Source organism: Dermochelys coriacea, chromosome 2 (assembly GCF_009764565.3).
Source record: "Dermochelys coriacea isolate rDerCor1 chromosome 2, rDerCor1.pri.v4, whole genome shotgun sequence".
In the NCBI taxonomy this organism is placed as follows: Eukaryota; Metazoa; Chordata; order Testudines; family Dermochelyidae; genus Dermochelys; species Dermochelys coriacea.
The window spans coordinates 2165531-2183347 of record NC_050069.1 but is presented as its reverse complement, the minus strand read 5'-3'; the positions used below and the strand labels follow the sequence as shown (position 1 = coordinate 2183347).

At 57.3% G+C, this 17817-nt stretch overlaps 1 protein-coding gene across 1 annotated transcript in view; it reads right to left on the bottom strand.

The window, feature by feature from the left end:
- Positions 1-17817, bottom strand: part of WDR97 (WD repeat domain 97) — a 60926-nt gene that overhangs the window by 39189 nt on the left and 3920 nt on the right. Inside the window, exons 3-10 of the mRNA XM_043509849.1 lie at positions 16855-17438; positions 16059-16180; positions 14310-14973; positions 13862-14010; positions 12963-13199; positions 11342-11432; positions 2093-2225; positions 280-407 (exon numbers count right to left, since the gene is read on the bottom strand). Coding sequence (XP_043365784.1) covers positions 280-407; positions 2093-2225; positions 11342-11432; positions 12963-13199; positions 13862-14010; positions 14310-14973; positions 16059-16180; positions 16855-17438 — 2108 coding nt within the window. The remainder of the gene's footprint in view (positions 1-279; positions 408-2092; positions 2226-11341; positions 11433-12962; positions 13200-13861; positions 14011-14309; positions 14974-16058; positions 16181-16854; positions 17439-17817) is intronic.

Below are 17817 nucleotides of genomic sequence, written 5' to 3'. Positions count from 1 at the left end.
ATCTGAGGGGGAGGGGAGGTCCTCCGTCCATGGCGGTGTGGGTGCACTCAGGGGGGTGGGAGGTTCTCCAGCCATGGCAAAGCGGGTGCACCGGGGGGGAGGTCCTCCGGCCATGGCGGCATGGGTGCCCCCGGCGGAGAGGTTCTCTGGCCATGGCAGAGGGGTCGCACCCAGGGAGTGGGGGGAAAGTCCTCCGGCCATGGCAGTGTGGAGCCGTGTACTTGGCAGGAGCTTGGAGCACCTGGCCTGGCAGTGGGGCAGACCCCTGGCTGGACTCACTTGACAGAGAGGGAACGAGGGTCCAGGAGCAACCGTTGTCTGGCGTCCTTGTTAAGGGGCTGCAGTGAGCCCTCGCTGATGGGGAAAGGAGCGTCCTGCACGGGGTCTAGGAGGCTCATGCACAGCAGCTGCAGGAGAAAGAGGCCCTGAGTTTTGCCAGCTGCAGAGGGGCAGGGGCTCCTAGGGGAGGGCAGCACACATGGCATGGATGGAAGAGAACTGGTCCCCCCGCGTCATCCACTCAGTGTCTAACTGCATCTCCAGGGACCCCCAGTTACTGCAGTCCCAGCCTTTCCCAGCAGGGGGCACTGTGAGGAGTGGGGCAGGGCACTGTCTATGGGGGGTGCTCCCGCTACTCCAGCCCCTGCCTCTCCCAGCAGGGGGTGCTGTGAGGAGTGGGGCAAGGCACTGTCTATGGGGGGTGCTCCCGCTACTCCAGCCCCTGCCTCTCCCAGCAGGGGGTGCTGTGAGGAGTGGGGCAAGGCGCTGACTAATGGGGGGTGCTCCCGCTACTCCAGTCCCAGCCTCTCCCAGCAGGGGGTGCTGTGAGGAGTGGGGCAGGGCATTGTCTATGGGGGGTGCTCCCGCTACTCCAGTCCCAGCCTCTCCCAGCAGGGGGCACTGTGAGGAGTAGGGCAGGGCACTGTCTATGCGGGGTGCTCCCGCTACTCCAGCCCCTGCCTCTCCCAGCAGGGGGTGCTGTGAGGAGTGGGGCAAGGCACTGTCTATGGGGGGTGCTCCCGCTACTCTAGCCCCAGCCTCTCCCAGCAGGGGGTGCTGTGAGGAGTGGGGCAGGGCACTGTCTCTGGGGGGTGCTCCCGCTACTCCAGTCCCAGCCTCTCCCAGCAGGGGGCACTGTGAGGAGTAGGGCAGGGCACTGTCTATGGGGGGTGCTCCCACTACTCCAGCCCTGCCTCTCCCAGCAGGGGGTGCTGTGAGGAGTGGGGCAGGGCACTGTCTATGGGGGGTGCTCCCGCTACTCCAGCCCCTGCCTCTCCCAGCAGGGGGTGCTGTGAGGAGTGGGGCAAGGCGCTGACTAATGGGGGGTGCTCCCGCTACTCCAGTCCCAGCCTCTCCCAGCAGGGGGCACTGTGAGGAGTAGGGCAGGGCACTGTCTATGCGGGGTGCTCCCGCTACTCCAGCCCCTGCCTCTCCCAGCAGGGGGTGCTGTGAGGAGTGGGGCAGGGCACTGTCTCTGGGGGTGCTCCCGCTACTCCAGTCCCAGCCTCTCCCAGCAGGGGGCACTGTGAGGAGTGGGGCAGGGCACTGTCTATGGGGGGTGCTCCCGCTACTCTAGCCCCAGCCTCTCCCAGCAGGGGGTGCTGTGAGGAGTGGGGCAGGGCACTGTCTCTGGGGGTGCTCCCGCTACTCCAGCCCCTGCCTCTCCCAGCAGGGGGTGCTGTGAGGAGTGGGGCAAGGCGCTGACTAATGGGAGGTGCTCCCGCTACTCCAGTCCCAGCCTCTCCCAGCAGGGGGCACTGTGAGGAGTAGGGCAGGGCACTGTCTATGGGGGGTGCTCCCGCTACTCCAGCCCCTGCCTCTCCCAGCAGGGGGTGCTGTGAGGCCTGGGGCAGGGCACTGTCTATGGGGGGTGCTCCCGCTACTCCAGCCCCAGCCTCTCCCAGCAGACTGTGTCCGACCGCTGCGCATTGTTGGAGGGTCGGGTACAGGGCTAGTCTGGGCAGACATTGTGCACAGAGAAGGCCCCTGTTGCAGGTATCTCTGAGCAGCCTGGTTCGTGTGTACCTGTGACAGGGCCCTGCCCAGCCTGTGCTGCCCTGTCCCCTGCGTTGGGCCCAAGCTCGGTCCGTACCTTGGTGAGAAACAGCCTGGGCAGGTACTTGCTGTGGTGTATGCGGTGCAGATGCTGCTCCACACCCAGCAGCAGGTCCCCGCACTCGTTCCCAAAGGCCAGGCTCTCTGGGATCGTGTTCAGCTTGAGGTGCCTGAGGAGAGAGGTGAGAGGCCACGTGGCGGGGGAGCGTCGATCGGCACAGCCCCCCCGCATCAGCAGAGCAGAGAACAGCAGAGAGGCTAACAGAGGGAGTTTGCCTGGGATCTGCCTGAGAGGAGGTACCCTAAGGGCTGCATTAGGGAGGCTGGGTTGGTGAATATCTGAGTGTCTGTTGCGGGGATAGTTTGACAGTGTGCTTGATTGGTTGTTTGAAAAGTGTGAATTGGGAGAGCTTTGTTCCAGGTGAGCCCTGAGTGGGCCTGACTGTTATAAATAGCCAGTCAGCTGCGAACCAGCTGAGCGGCGAACAGAGGGAGTTTGCCTGGGGAGAGCCCACTGAGGCTTACATCTTGCCGGCTTCTCTGTGTAGTTACTACAACTCCTGAGGAAGCTCGTAGAAGGATGGTAATATGGATGGGGAGTGTTCAGCTGTTGTGACCTGCACTGGATGTGCCATGTTTGTCTTTCTTCCACAGGACAGAAGCAACTTTGTCTGTACAAAGTGCAAGCTTGACTCCATATTGGAAGTGAAGGTTCAAGGTCTGGAGCAACAGGTATCGACCCTGCGTTGCATAAGAGAAACTGAAGATTTCCTGGACAGACCTCAGGATATGCTTCTACGGATACAATGTTCTGAACATTCAGAGCAGGCTGCGCAGCAGGGACAGGAGGATGGTGAAGAAATTTGGCAGCATGTGACCTCCAGAAGAAGAAAGGGGAGCGTCCATGTACCAGCAACGCTGATACAGGTAAGCAACTGTTTTCATGTTCTCTCCACAGGTACTAATGCGGAGTGTGGACTAGATGATACATCTGAGGGAAGGGAACAGAAGGAGACTCTGCCGATTGGAAGGCATGAGATGCCCTGTCCTAGGGTTGGGGGTTCCACGACCACCGCTCCCAAAAGGAGGAGGCGGGTGATGGTGGTCGGGGATTCTCTCCTCAAGGGGACTGAGTCATCTATCAGCCACCCCGACCGGGAAAACTGAGAAGTCTGCTGCTTGCCAGGAGCTAGGATTCACAATGTGACAGAGAGACTGCCAAGACTCATCAAGCCCTCAGATCGCTACCCCTTCCTGCTTCTCCATGTGGGCACCAATGATACTGCCAAGAATGACCTTGAGCAGATCACTGCAGACTACGTGGCTCTGGGAAGAAGGATAAAGGAGTTGGAGGCGCAAGTGGTGTTCTCGTCCATCCTCCCCGTGGAAGGAAAAGGCCTGGGTAGAGACCGTCGAATCGTGGAAGTCAACAAATGGCTACGCAGGTGGTGTTGGAGAGAAGGCTTTGGATTCTTTGGCCATGGGATGGTGTTCCAAGAAGGAGGAGTGCTAGGCAGAGACGGGCTCCACCTAACGAAGAGAGGGAAGAGCTTCTTCGCAAGCAGGCTGGCTAACCTAGTGAGGAGGGCTTTAAACTAGGTTCACCGGGGGAAGGAGACCAAAGCCCTGAGGTAACTGGGGACGTGGGATACCGGGAAGAAGCACGAGGAGGAGCACGCGAGACGGGAGGGCTCCTGCCTCATACGGAGAAAGAGGGACGATCAGCGAGTTATCTCAAGTGCCTATACACAAATGCAAGAAGCCTGGGAAACAAGCAAGGAGAACTGGAAGTCCTGGCACAGTCAAGGAATTATGACGTGACTGGAATAACAGAGACTTGGTGGGATAACTCACATGACTGGAGTACTGTCATGGATGGATATAAACTGTTCAGGAAGGACAGGCAGGGCAGAAAAGGTGGGGGAGTTGCATTGTATGTAAGGGAGCAGTATGACTGCTCAGAGCTCCGGTATGAAACTGCAGAAAAACCTGAGTGTCTCTGGATTAAGTTTAGAAGCGTGAGCAACGAGGGTGAAGTCGTGGTGGGAGTCTGCTATAGACCACCAGATCAGGGGGTGAGGTGGACGAGGCTTTCTTCCGGCAACTCACGGAAGTTACTAGATCGCAGGCCCTGGTTCTCATGGGAGACTTCAATCACCCTGATATCTGCTGGGAGAGCAATACAGAGCTGCACAGACAATCCAGGAAGTTTTTGGAAAGTGTAGGGGACAATTTCCTGGTGCAAGTGCTGGAGGAACCAACTAGGGGCAGAGCTCTTCTTGACCTGCTGCTCACAAACCGGGAAGAATTAGTAGGGGAAGCAAAAGTGGATGGGAACCTGGGAGGCAGTGACCATGAGATGGTCGAGTTCAGGATCCTGACACAGGGAAGAAAGGAGAGCAGCAGAATACAATCCCTGGAGTTCAGAAAAGCAGACTTTGACAAACCTCAGGGAACTGATGGGCAGGATCCCCTGGGAGAATAACATGAGGGGAAAAGGAGTCCAGGAGAGCTGGCTGTATTTTAAAGAATCCTTACTGAGGTTACAGGGACAAACCATCCCGATGTGTAGAAAGAATAGTAAATATGGCAGGCGACCAGCTTGGCTTAACAGTGAAATCCTTGCTGATCTTAAACACAAAAAAGCAGCTTACAAGAAGTGGAAGATTGGACAAATGACCAGGGAAGAGTATAAAAATATTGCTCGGGCATGCAGGAGTGAAATCAGGAAGGCCAAATCACACCTGGAGTTGCAGCTAGCAAGAGATGTTAAGAGTAACAGGAAGGGTTTCTACAGGTATGTTAGCAACAAGAAGAAAAAAGAAAAGGAGTACCGGTGGCACCTTAGAGACTAACAAATTTATTAGAGCATAAGCTTTCGTGAGCTACAGCTCACTTCATCGGATGCATTTGGTGGAAAAAACAGAGGAGAGATTTATATACACACACACAGAGAACATGAAACAATGGGTTTATCATACACACTGTAAGGAGAGTGATCACTTAAGATAAGCCATCACCAGCAGCAGGGGGGGGAAAGGAGGAAAACCTTTCATGGTGACAAGCAGGTAGGCTAATTCCAGCAGTTAACAAGAATATCAGAGGAACAGTGGGGGGTGGGGTGGGATGGAGAAATACCATGGGGAAATAGTTTTACTTTGTGTAATGACTCATCCATTCCCAGTCTCTATTCAAGCCTAAGTTAATTGTATCCAGTTTGCAAATTAATTCCAATTCAGCAGTCTCTCGTTGGAGTCTGTTTTTGAAGCTTTTTTGTTGAAGTATAGCCACTCTTAGGTCTGTGATCTATCTCGGGGCCTCTCCTTTTGCCCCTCCACCCCCACGAACATGATACAGTTCTGTGGTGACCTAGAATCCTATTTTCGACATCTCAGACTCAAGGAATATTTCCAACACATCTCTGACCAACATATTAACCCACAGAAACCTTCCTGCCAACACTACAAAAAGAAGGATTCTGGGGGACTCCTCCTGAAGGTCGAAACAGCAGCCTGGATTTCTACATAGACTGCTTCCGCCGACGTGCACGAGCTGAAATTGTGGAAAAGCAGCATCGCTTACCCCATAACCTCAGCCATGCAGAACACAGTGCCATCCACAGCCTCAGAAACAACTCTGACATCATAATCAAAAAGGCTGACAAAGGAGGTGCTGTCGTCATCATGAATAGGTCGGAGTATGAACAAGAGGCTACTAGGCAGCTCTCCAACACCACTTTCTACAAGCCATTACCCTCTGATCCCACTGAGAGTTACCAAAAGAAACTACAGCATTTGCTCAAGAAACTCCCTGAAAAAGCACAAGAACAAATCCGCACAGACACACCCGTGGAGCCCCGACCTGGGGTATTCTATCTGCTACTCAAAATCCATAAACCTGGAAATCCTGGACGCCCCATCATCTCAGGCATTGGCACCCTGACAGCAGGATTGTCTGGCTATGTAGACTCCCTCCTCAGGCCCTTCGTTACCAGCACTCCCAGCTATCTTCGAGACACCACCGATTTCCTGAGGAAACTACAGTCCATTGGTGATCTTCCTAAAAACACCGTCCTGGCCACTATGGATGTAGAAGCCTCTACACCAACATTCCACACAAAGATGGGCTACAAGCCGTCAGGAACAGTATCCCCGATACTGTCACGGCTAACCTGGTGGCTGAACTTTGTGACTTTGTCCTGACCCATAACTATTTCACATTTGGTGACAATGTATACCTTCAAATCAGCGGCACTGCGATGGGTACCCGCATGGCCCCACAGTATGCCAACATTTTTATGGCTGACTTAGAACAACACTTCCTCAGCTCTCGTCCCCTAATGCCCCTACTCTACTTGCGCTACATTGATGACATCTTCATCATCTGGACCCATGGAAAAGAAGCTCTTGAGGAATTCCACCATGATTTCAACAATTTCCATCCCACCATCAACCTCAGCCTGGACCAGTCCACACAAGAGATCCACTTCCTGGACACTACGGTGCTAATAAGCGATGGTCACATAACCACCACCCTATATCGGAAACCTACTGACCGCTATTCCTACCTACATGCCTCTAGCTTTCATCCAGATCATACCACTCGATCCATTGTCTACAGCCAAGCGCTACGATATAACCGCATTTGCTCCAACCCCTCAGACAGAGACAAACACCTACAAGATCTCTATCATGCATTCCTACAACTACAATACCCACCTGCTGAAGTGAAGAAACAGATTGACAGAGCCAGAAGAGTACCCAGAAGTTACCTACTACAGGACAGGCCCAACAAAGAAAATAACAGAACGCCACTAGCCATCACCTTCAGCCCCCAACTAAAACCTCTCCAACGCATCATCAAGGATCTACAACCTATCCTGAAGGACGAGCCATCACTCACAGATCTTGGGAGACAGACCAGTCCTTGCTTACAGACAGCCCCCCAATCTGAAGCAAATACTCACCAGCAACCACACACCACACAACAGAACCACTAACCCAGGAACCTATCCTTGCAACAAAGCCCGTTGCCAACTCTGCCCACATATCTATTCAGGGGACACCATCATAGGGCCTAATCACATCAGCCACACTATCAGAGGCTCCTTCACCTGCGCATCTACCAATGTGATATATGCCATCATGTGCCAGCAATGCCCCTCTGCCATGTACATTGGCCAAACTGGACAGTCTCTACGTAAAAGAATGAATGGACATAAATCAGACGTCAAGAATTATAACATTCAAAAACCAGTTGGAGAACACTTCAATCTCTCTGGTCACTCGATCACAGATCTTAGAGTGGCTATACTTCAACAAAAAAGCTTCAAAAACAGACTCCAACGAGAGACTGCTGAATTGGAATTAATTTGCAAACTGGATACAATTAACTTAGGCTTGAATAGAGACTGGGAATGGATGAGTCATTACACAAAGTAAAACTATTTCCCCATGGTATTTCTCCCTCCCCCCCCCCCCACTGTTCTTCAGATATTCTTGTTAACTGCTGGAATTAGCCTACCTTGCTTGTCACCATGAAAGGTTTTCCTCCTTTCCCCCCCCTGCTGCTGGTGATGGCTTATCTTAAGTGATCACTCTCCTTACAGTGTGTATGATAAACCCATTGTTTCATGTTCTCTGTGTGTGTGTGTATATAAATCTCTCCTCTGTTTTTTCCACCAAATGCATCAGATGAAGTGAGCTGTAGCTCACGAAAGCTTATGCTCTAATAAATTTGTTAGTCTCTAAGGTGCCACCGGTACTCCTTTTCTTTTTGCGAATACAGACTAACACGGCTGCTACTCTGCAACAAGAAGAAAGTCAAGGAAAGTGGGTGCCCCTTAATGAATGAGGGAGGCAACAGAGGTTGCCAGTGACAGAGGAGGTGGAAAAAGCTAATGTACTCCATGCTTTTTTTGCCTCTGTCTTCACGAACAAGGTCAGCTCCCAGACTACTGTACTGGGCAGCACAGCATGGGGAGGAGGTGACCAGCCCTCTGTGGAGAAAGAAGTGGTTCGGGACTATTTAGAAAAGCTGGATGAGCACAAGTCCATGAGGCCGGATGCGCTGCTTCTGAGAGTGCTAAAGGAGTTGGCGGATTGATTGCAGAGCCATTGGCCATTATCTTTGAAAACTCATGGCGATCAGGGGAGGTCCCGGATGACTGGAAAAAGGCTAATGTAGTGCCCATCTTTAAAAAAGGGAAGAAGGAGGATCCTGGGAACTACAGGCCAGTCAGCCTCACCTCAGTCCCTGGAAAAATCATGGAGCAGGTCCTCAAGGAATCAATTCTGAAGCACTTAGAGGAGAGGAAAGCGATCAGGAACAGTCAGCATGGATTCACCAAGGGCAAGTCATGCCTGACTAATCTAATTGCGAGATAACTGGCTCTGTGGATGAGGGGAAAGCAGTGGACATGTTGTTCCTTGACTTTAGCAAAGCTTTTGACACGGTCTCCCACAATATTCTTGCCAGCAAGTTAAAGAAGCATGGGCTGGACGAATGGACGATAAGATGGATAGAAAGCTGGCTAGATTGTCGGGCTCTACGGGTAGTGATCAATGGCTCCAGGTCTAGTTGGCAGCCGGTATCAAGTGGAGTGCCCCCAGGGTCGGTCCTCGGGCCGGTTTTGTTCAATATCTTCATTAATGATCTGGAGGATGGCGTGGACTGCACCCTCAGCAAGTTTGCAGATGACACTAAACTGGGAGGAGAGGTAGATACGCTGGAGGGTAGGGATAGGAAACAGAGGGCCCTAGACAAATTAGAGGACTGGGCCAAAAGAAATCTGATGAGGTTCAACAAGGACAAGTGCAGAGTCCTGCACTTAGGAAGGAAGAATCCCATGCACTGAATTGGAATTAATTTGCAAACTGGATACAATTAATGGGTTACCTAGGGAGGTGATGGAATCTCCTTCCTTAGAAGTTTTTAAGGTCAGGCTTGACAAAGCCCTGGCTGGGATGATTTAGTTGGGGACTGGTCCTGCTTTGAGTAAGGGGTTGGACTAGATACCTCCTGAGGTCTCTTCCAACCCTGATATTCTATGATTCTATGATCAGGCCGTGACACTGGCACAGCCCAGGTCCTTCCTCTGCTGGGAGGACCAGACTGGGCAGGCAAACCTGCTGCTATCAACCCCCCATTCCCTCAGCGGGCTCCCTGGGGGCTGGGTTCATCTTGGGTAACTGCACCACCACTGGGGGGTGACGCGGAAGCTGCTCGCTAATGCACAACAACACTGCACTGCTGGGGAGGTCTGGACATCCGTATCCCAGTTAAACTGCATCTGAGCCCCAAGCTGAGGTGGGGGCTTCCCGGCCCATCCCACAGCACAGTGGGCTTGCGGGGAGGATGGTAAAGGGGCCCCAGGCTGCGGCTCTCTGCTGGGATCTTCCCTTCAAAGGCAGGGTGGGGTTGTGGCTAGTGTCCAGGATGGGAGCTAGGATTCCTGGGTTCTCTCTGTGGCTCTGCCCCGACTAGTGACCGGCCCTGCCCCTTGGCGGCTGCGTTTGGAGCGCTGAGCTCCCCGGCTGACTGCACAGGGACAGGGGCAGTGGGTTAGCCTGCCGGACCCAGCAGCACCTCGAGCCAGTCCCAAACCTCACCAGACTCCCAGCAGCCCACTCCCCAGCACAGGGTGGTCAGCAGGGCCCAGCGCACCGGCCCATTGGGTCGGGGGAGCCCCCCGCCCAGCAGCCCCTGTGCCCTGAGCTGCTGGGCGGGGGGGAATCAACAGTGGGGGATTGCAGCTCCCACTGGCTACACAGGGGAGAGGGGCAGGCAGATAGACTGGGAAAAGGTAAATGGCAAAATGCATGGATTTGCTCTGCCTGCCAGGCTGCCCCCTCCCCACAGGGGGGGCCCCCAGGGCTGCGAGACCCTCCCCACTGGGGGACCTATGGTGATAATTGTTCCTGGACCAGTCCCAACCAGTGGTGGATTTAGAGTTAGTGGGGCCCTGTGCGCAGCTTCATTTTCAGCACCCCCGCTCGGGACTCAGCCAGGGAAAAGAACATTCTCTCTTATCTCCCCCTGCCCTGTTTTTCATTTTTTCTTTCCTTCATCCACCTCCTGTATTGAAGTAATGGGCAGTAAATGCTCATAAAGTGAGGTACCTTGATTGGGGCAGGGGGGTGGCACGGCTCCCAGAGCGACCGGCAACCCCCACTCCCCCCGTCAGCAGCTCCTAGGCAGGGGAGCCAGGGAGGCTCCATGTGCCGCTACCCACAGGCACTGCCCCTGCAGCTCCCATTGGTCACAGTTCCTGGCCAATGGGAGCTGCGGAGTTGGTGCTCGGGGCAGGGGCAGCGCACAGAGCCACCTCCCCCCACCCCACCAGGGGTGTGCAGAGATGTGCCAGCAGCTGGCTGCTTCCAGGAGCAGCGTGGGGCCACCGGCCACTGCATGTAGGCAGCCTGCCTGCTTGAGCCCTGCTGCGCCACCGACCGGGACTCAGGGACAGGTTGTCAGATATTTGTCCTGCATTTTGGGGGGCCCCTTGTCGTTGGGGGCCACGTGCACGGTTTGTTTCATGGTAAATCTGCTCCTGGTCCTAACACACCGGCCTGTTGAGAGAAGCGCGGCTGAGCCGGCCAAGGCTCTCAATTGCACATGGCTGGAAGCCCGGGACCACAGGGGCAGGTAATTTCCATGCCCTGAACAATCCAAGGCTGGTACAAGTTTTCCAGGTCCCAGAGTGGCCGATCAGACTGTGGGGCTGGGCCTATGGCCCTCCGGCAGTGAGAGTCGGCACCAGAGACGACGCTGCATTTTCTCTTTGCTGCTAATCATTCCCCTCGCGTGTTTGTCTGGTTTTGTCTTTTCAGAATTGGGATCAGCCTATAGCAGCAGCCCCAGCCCCTCCCAGCTCTTCTCCCTTCCCCTAGGACAGTTCTTACCATCTTAACCCCAGCTAAGTGGCTGTCTGACCAGGGAAAGGGACCCAGGGGCGCTGTTACCGTACCAGCCCTATGGAACGCCTGATGTTTCCAGCGCTCGCACCGATGTGCCAACTTCCCTGTGCAGGGTGAAGGGACATTTCATGGGGCATTTGCCATGGGACCGAGCTGGCTCAACTCCCTGGATCCCAGACCTTGTTTAACACTGTGCAGCTCCAGTCAGTGACAGGAGCATGTTAACACTGGAGGCCCAGACAGACACCAGCCCCCCATGGCCGTGAGACCCACCCAAAGCCCCCACAGCGACTGCGGTATGGGCAGGATCTGGGTAGAGCCCCTGACAGGCCGTGCTGGCTGGCTTGGCAGGAGCATCTGCCTCTCACCTGAGTAGCTGGTTTTGGGCGTTCCAGACCTTCACCGACCCATCCCTGCTGGCCGACGCAAAGAGCTTCAGCGTGGGACAGCAGCATAGGCCTACGGGGCAGGAAATAGCTGCCATTAAACAGGGAGTGCCCCCCGCAGCCTGGGGCTGGCCCCCCATGCAGCATGCACTGGGGGGAGTAGGAGCGCCATGAACCAACTACACCCCATGTGGCACCAACAGCCCCTGGTCCCACCCAGGCAGGGCACGGCCCACAGGACACAGTGGGACACTGCCAGACCAGGTTCCAACTCCTGCCAAGGTCCCCTTGTCTCAAGGGAACCCCAACAAATACGTCACTGGAGCCAGCCTGGCCCACCTGAGTGTGAGCATCATTCAGACAGGGATCATCAGAATGTGGTTCGTGCTTAGACTGTATGGAAAGCTGGTGAGTTGCTGTCGGCATTAATCTCACGTATCACATCTGTATCCCTAGTGCAAGGGAATGTTTGAGCGTGTGAGCCTCTGTGACCGTGTAACTCACCAGGCAGGACAGAGACATTAACCAGTGTGAAGTGCTGGCTCCAGCAGAAGGTGTTACATCCTGCCCCACAGGAAAGGCCCATCGACACCAGATGGACCATTGTGGGACAATAAAGAGGACACAAGATGTTTGTTGTTCTGCCCTCCCACTCCTAGCCCTGAAGATGAGTTGTGCAAGTGAATTCCTCCCGTCAGCTGAGTTTGCAGCTCAGAGCACATGGGGCGAGGGGAATAAAAACCCCTGCCAGGGAGGAACTGATTATCTCTATGCTGCTCAGAATCTGGGGGCAGGTTTCTAGGCATAAGCAAGAGATCCCCAGTGCTCAGCCCAGGCTAGCCCTTAGGACGTATAGTATAATTTAGTATAGAAGCTTTTATTCCCTTTTGAAATTAAGATTGTAACTCATCTGCTTTAACCTTGTCAATAACGCTCGTTTCCTTTTCCTATGTAATAAAGCTTTAGACAGCTTGTTATAGGACTGGCTACAAGCATGGGCTTTGCTGTGAGAGCTAAGGTGCAACTGACCTGGGGTGAGTGACGGGTCCTTTGGGACAGGAGTAACCTGACTATTGCTGTATCCTTGGGGTTAGGGCCCAGCTATCACACAGGCAGCTCCCCTGGGTGGCAGGACAGATGAGGGCGCCCACAGGGCCGGTCTGTGACTCCCAGGTTAGGCTGTTGTAGGGTCTGAGGAGTTCACACCTGGTAACTGGTTGGTGAAATCGAATACAGAGCTCACAGCCAATGGAGGGTTGGTGCTGGGTCATGCTCTGGGGTCATGGCAGGCAGTTTGACACACTGCTTCCCCACTGGGCATGTCCCCCCTTCCCAGGGCCAGACACTCCCTGGGGGGGCACCTTTCCGCCCCACCCCATCTGGGACTGGGTACTCCCCATCAGGCACTGCTATCCCTCTGCTGGGGCTGGACACCCCCATGGAGCACCATTCCCTACCCCACACCCCAGGGCTGGACATTCGCTAGGGGGCACCGCTACCCCTCTGGATGCCCAGACCCACCTCTAGTCCCAGGCTCCTGCTCTGGGTGCCCACGCAGGCCCTGATGGGAGGAGCAGAAGCCGCTGGGCTGCAGGGCTCTTACCTGTGATCTCATCCAGCGGGTCATCCTCGGGGCCGTGCTCCTGGCAGCTCAGGGCCAGCAGGTCGTACTGGACAATGCTGTAGGTGGTGCTCTCGGGGTCCTGGATGGCGGTGCCCAGCGTGGAGCCCAGCGGGCACATGTGCAGCACAGGGTGCTGGCAGGAGAAGCTCAGCAGCAGGGTCAGGCACTCATCAATGTAGGGGAAGATGCGCCAGACTTTCACCGTGCGATCGCCACCTGCACCGGGCCAGGCAGAGGGGCACTGCCAGGCTGCTCCCACCAGGCCCCACGCTGGGCTGCAGCAGGCCACGGCTCTGGCCTGTGGCCTGGCTGGGGCGGTCGGCTCACAGGGCCCTTGCTGAAAACTCCCAGACTTCGCCTTTCAGGTGCCACCACCATGGAGCTTTTCGTTAGTTTGATGAAACACGTGGAACGGATGGAAATGGGGGACAATCCCTCAGCTCCTGCCCACCCCCGGTCATGGGAGAAACATCTGCCCTCCTCCCAGGATGGGGGGGAACACCTGACCCCCCCGGGGTTGGGGAATGGGAGAGTGCCCTGACCTCTGGGGATGGGGGAACGCCCTGCCTGCCCTTCCCCTCCCGCCCCCAGGATGGGGGAACACCCTGCCAGGCCATGCCCAAGGCCCATGGACTCTCCTGCTGACCCATCTGCCCTGCGGTTCCCTCCCTCTTTAGCAACAGGGGTTTTGTGAGCTCTGGGCCCAGGACTTCTTCAGCCCCCCGAGGACCTGGCCCCTGCCCCCTGGAGCCCCATCCATGCCATCGCTGCACAGGGAGGGCTCTGCCCTCCAAGGGCTCCGTAGGGATCCCTGCCCCGGGCTGGCAGTCACTGGGGGTTCACAGAAAGCCCTGCCACCGGGCGCTCAGTGCACTCACCAGCTGAGATGATCCAGCTGTCATGGGGGTAGGCAGCCAGCGCGGTCACCCTCTCTGAGCCGTGAGCCTTCACCTGGTACTGAACGCGCCCGGTGAACCACTGGAGCACGCAGAGTGAACCGTCCTCCTGCCCCAGAACTGGCAGGTACCTGCGGGTAACACACATCACCCCTGGCACAGCCACAAACTACCACAGCACCACAACAGAGAACCCACTGGACAGGCTGGGGCTGGAGTCACGAGGAGCTGCCCCCACCTGCGCTCCTGCCCCACCCCCCACTGGGCCCCCTGCTGGCAGAGACCAGGGCTGGGGTAGCCAGGAGCCCTGCCCCAGCCGGTGCTCCTGCCCCGGTCCCCACAGCATCCTCTGCTGAGTGCTCCCTGCCCCATTCCCCACAACGCCCCCATCTCTGAGGGGCTAGGGTGGGGAGCTGGGTCAAATCCTTACCTGTTTTTGTCCTGCAGCTTTAGCGGGAGATGTGTCCAGGACTTCTTGTCCCCTTTCTGCTCCACGATCTCCCGCCACTGGGCATAGGCCTTCTCGGGGTCCACGAGGTGGCTGTAGAGGAGCAGGCAACGGGGCCACACCGACTCGCTCCAGGGCACCACAATCTTCTTGACGCTCATGGGGTTGACTGCGGTGTTCACCCTCAGGAGCTGGCCCAGCTCCAGCAGCACAAATAGGGTCTCCTTGGGCAGACAGTAGGCCACCTCCACGGCCTGGCAGGGCCTGTCCAGCAGCAGTGTGGAGAGGATGTGGCCGGTGTGCGCGGCCACGAGCCGCACGGTGGAGTCCTGGCAGGCGCACACAACTCGCACCGGGAAGCTGCCCACGGCACTCAGGTCGACGGTACAGAGGCGCGTCACGGTGGCACCCAGCCGGGTATGCAGGGAATAGAGCTGGTTGACCTTCCAAAGGTCCATGGTGGAGCCGGACAGCGAGGTCACGTACCCCCCCTCTGGGTGCGTCTGCAGCTGCTCCACCACCTCGGTCACATGCACTTCATCCACCTGGTCAATGGTCTGCAGGTTCCAGGTGCGAATGGTGCCGTCCTGGGAGGCAGAGAGGATGAAGGGCCCCTGGGGGTAGATGGTCACAGCGGTCACAGGCCCTGCCGGAGAGGAAGGGAAGGAAGGCAGAGTCAGAGCAATGCCCCGACTGCCCACTCGGGGGCTGTGATGAAGCGGGAGTGTTCTTAATGTTTCCTCTGAATAGTGTGGGGGTGCCTCAGTTTCCCCTAGGCAGTTCTTAAGTAGCTAGGTGGTGGGATAAGGGTGCGTGATCCTTTGCAGAGCCCTGGAGGGCAGGTGTGTGCAGGGGTCTGGACACAGAGAATGGCCGACATCCTGTTTCCTGGCAACTGATGGCCTGGGCCCTTCCCCCCTGCAAAGTGAGAGCTAAAGGGTTGGAGAACAAAGGAATCGGGTGTCCTCCTGGCCCAGCAAAGGGACAAAGCCCAGAGGAGGAGGGGCTGGAGGGGGAGTCAGATTGGAGCTGGCTGGGGACGTGGAGTGAAATGCAGATGGGGTTGTCTGGCTCACTGCACCCCAAAATGGACCCAGCTGAGGGGTCTTGTTCTCTGCACCTCCAAGCTCTGTGTTAGACCATGTTCCTGTCTAATAAACCTTCTGTTTTACTGGCTGGTTGAGAGTCACATCTGATTGCGCAGGTGGGGGGCAGGACCCTCTGGCTTCCCCAGGACCCCGCCTGGGCGGACTGGCTGTGGGAAGCGCACGGAGGGGCAGAGGATGCTGGATGCTCCGAGGTCAGACCCAGGAAGGGGGAGCCGGGGGAGCTGTGTGTCCTGCAGACAGGCTGCTCCCAGACAGGAGACTTCCCCAGAGTCCTGACTGGCTTTGTAGGGAGCATTTCCAGAGCATCGCCCGGGGACCCCGTGACAGGGGCACTGCCAGTCTGAGGGGCAGGTTTGCTCCCAGACAGGAGTCCCCAGTCGAGGGCCACATGGGAGCCAGGGAGCACGCTTAGTGGGAGGGCAGTCTCCTCCCCCATCTCCAGGGCCGGGCAGTGGGCAGCCAGCAGGGGTCATAGGTGTCAGGTGCAGCCCCAGGGCAGCAGAGTCTCTCCCTGCAAGGCAGGGGTCCGCGGCAGGGACCAGCAGCTTCAGACAGTGCCCCACTCTGCCCCCAAGCTGGGGAGGGTGCTCGTGGCAGACTGGGCTCAGCCCCCGGCCCTCACCAGTGTGTCCCACGAAGATTGTCTGGATCAGCCACTTCTTGTCCCAGACCTTGATGGTGGTGTCGCGGGAGGCGGTCACCACACACCCCCCCGCCTCGCAATAGGTGATGTCAGTGATGGCCCTGGGAGAGAGGCAGCCATGAGTGCTGCTGCCGGCTCCAGCGCCCCACCCTTCCCAGGGTGCCACAGGGTGCTGGGCACCAGTGCCAGCACAAGCAGGGTCACCCATGACTGCACAAGCCCCGGGGCACATGGCAAGTCCCACTGGCGGCTGGGCCTGGGGGCACAGACTTGGGGGCCTGGCAGGGCTTTCTCAGCTGCAGTGTCTACGAAACGCCAGCCCCACCACCCAGGGATGGGCAGGGGGGGCTCACAGAGGGTCCCACAGCCTGCCCCAGCCAGGGCAGGGGCAGCAGCTGCCAGCACAGCCCTCAACCCGGCAGCGCATGGGCCTGTCTCACTTTACCAACGAAGAGACGAGAGCAGCCTCTGAACGTGAGCGTCCGAGAGACCAGAGGTCTCAGCGTGCACTGGGGAGTCCTGGCGGTGACACACAGAACTGGCCCGTCCCATCTGTCCACACGCCCATGCCAACGCTGGGCACAGCTAGCGAGGGAGGGGAACCCAGAACCCACCCAGTGCCTCCTGCCCATCCCCTCCCCATGGAGCAGGAGCCCAGGGCCCAGGCCCTCCTACAAGAGCGTGAAGTTCCTTAGGGTGGAAAGCCGGCACTCTTTCTTCACTGGGACACCTGGGGCTGGCAGGGCAGCGCCCCACTCCCTAGAGCAGCTGTCACCTGTTGTGAAGGTCCCTCTGGAAGGTCAGTAGCTCCCCCTGGGAGATGTTGAAGACAGCAACCCCGGTGCCGCAGGCAGCAAAGCATGTCTGGGGGATGCCGGTGTCTAGGGCCAGCCGGCTGAAGGTGTCGCGAGGGGACAGGCCCCGCTGCACGGTGGTCTGGCACTGCAGCTGGCGGAATCCATAGCGGAAGGCCCAGGTGGACAGGCTGCCCGCTCCAGCTGTCACCACCTGATTGAGCTCTGGGCTGTAGTGGCAGCAACGGATGCCATGCGGAGCCAGCACCTTGGAGAGGACCTTGAAGTCTGGGCCCAGCACCTGCAGGCTTCCCTGGTCCCAGGCCACGTACTTGTTGACCTGGGTGGCGTACAGCAAGCCTGCGATGGGCCCCGGGGCCTGGCTGCTGTGGCTGAACCAGCCGTCCTCCTTGTGAAGGTGCAGCTGGCTCTCCGCGTCCAAGACCACGAGGAGGCTGGCGCTGCTGTTGTAGGCAACGTGACGAACAGGCTGCGGGAAGCTGAGGTGACGCAGGTGCTGGAGACCATGGATCAGCTGGGCAGCCTTCAGCTCTTCCTTCTTCATCTGCCAGGAGGAGGAGGAGTCACGATCCACAGCCCTCACCACGCTGCTCAGCAGGTAACTCGGCATAGGGCAGGGCTGGCCCCCAGGTGCCACTCGGGGCCCGCAGGTCCCAGCATGTCCTGCTGCAACCCGAGTCGAGTGGAGTGGTGCAAGCTGGTGCTCGACGGCTCCATGGGGAGGGTGGCTGCGTGCAATACACACTGACAGGGCACCGGAGCACCTGAATGCTGCGGGTGATGTTTGGGTATCTGATGGTTTCAGGCACCTCCTGTCACATTCCCACTGCGGGAGAGCAGACACTGATGGAGCCAGCAGGCAAAACCTCCAGGGAATGGCCTGTAGGGGACGGTCAGCCCCGGCTCCGGGTGGGGAGGGACAG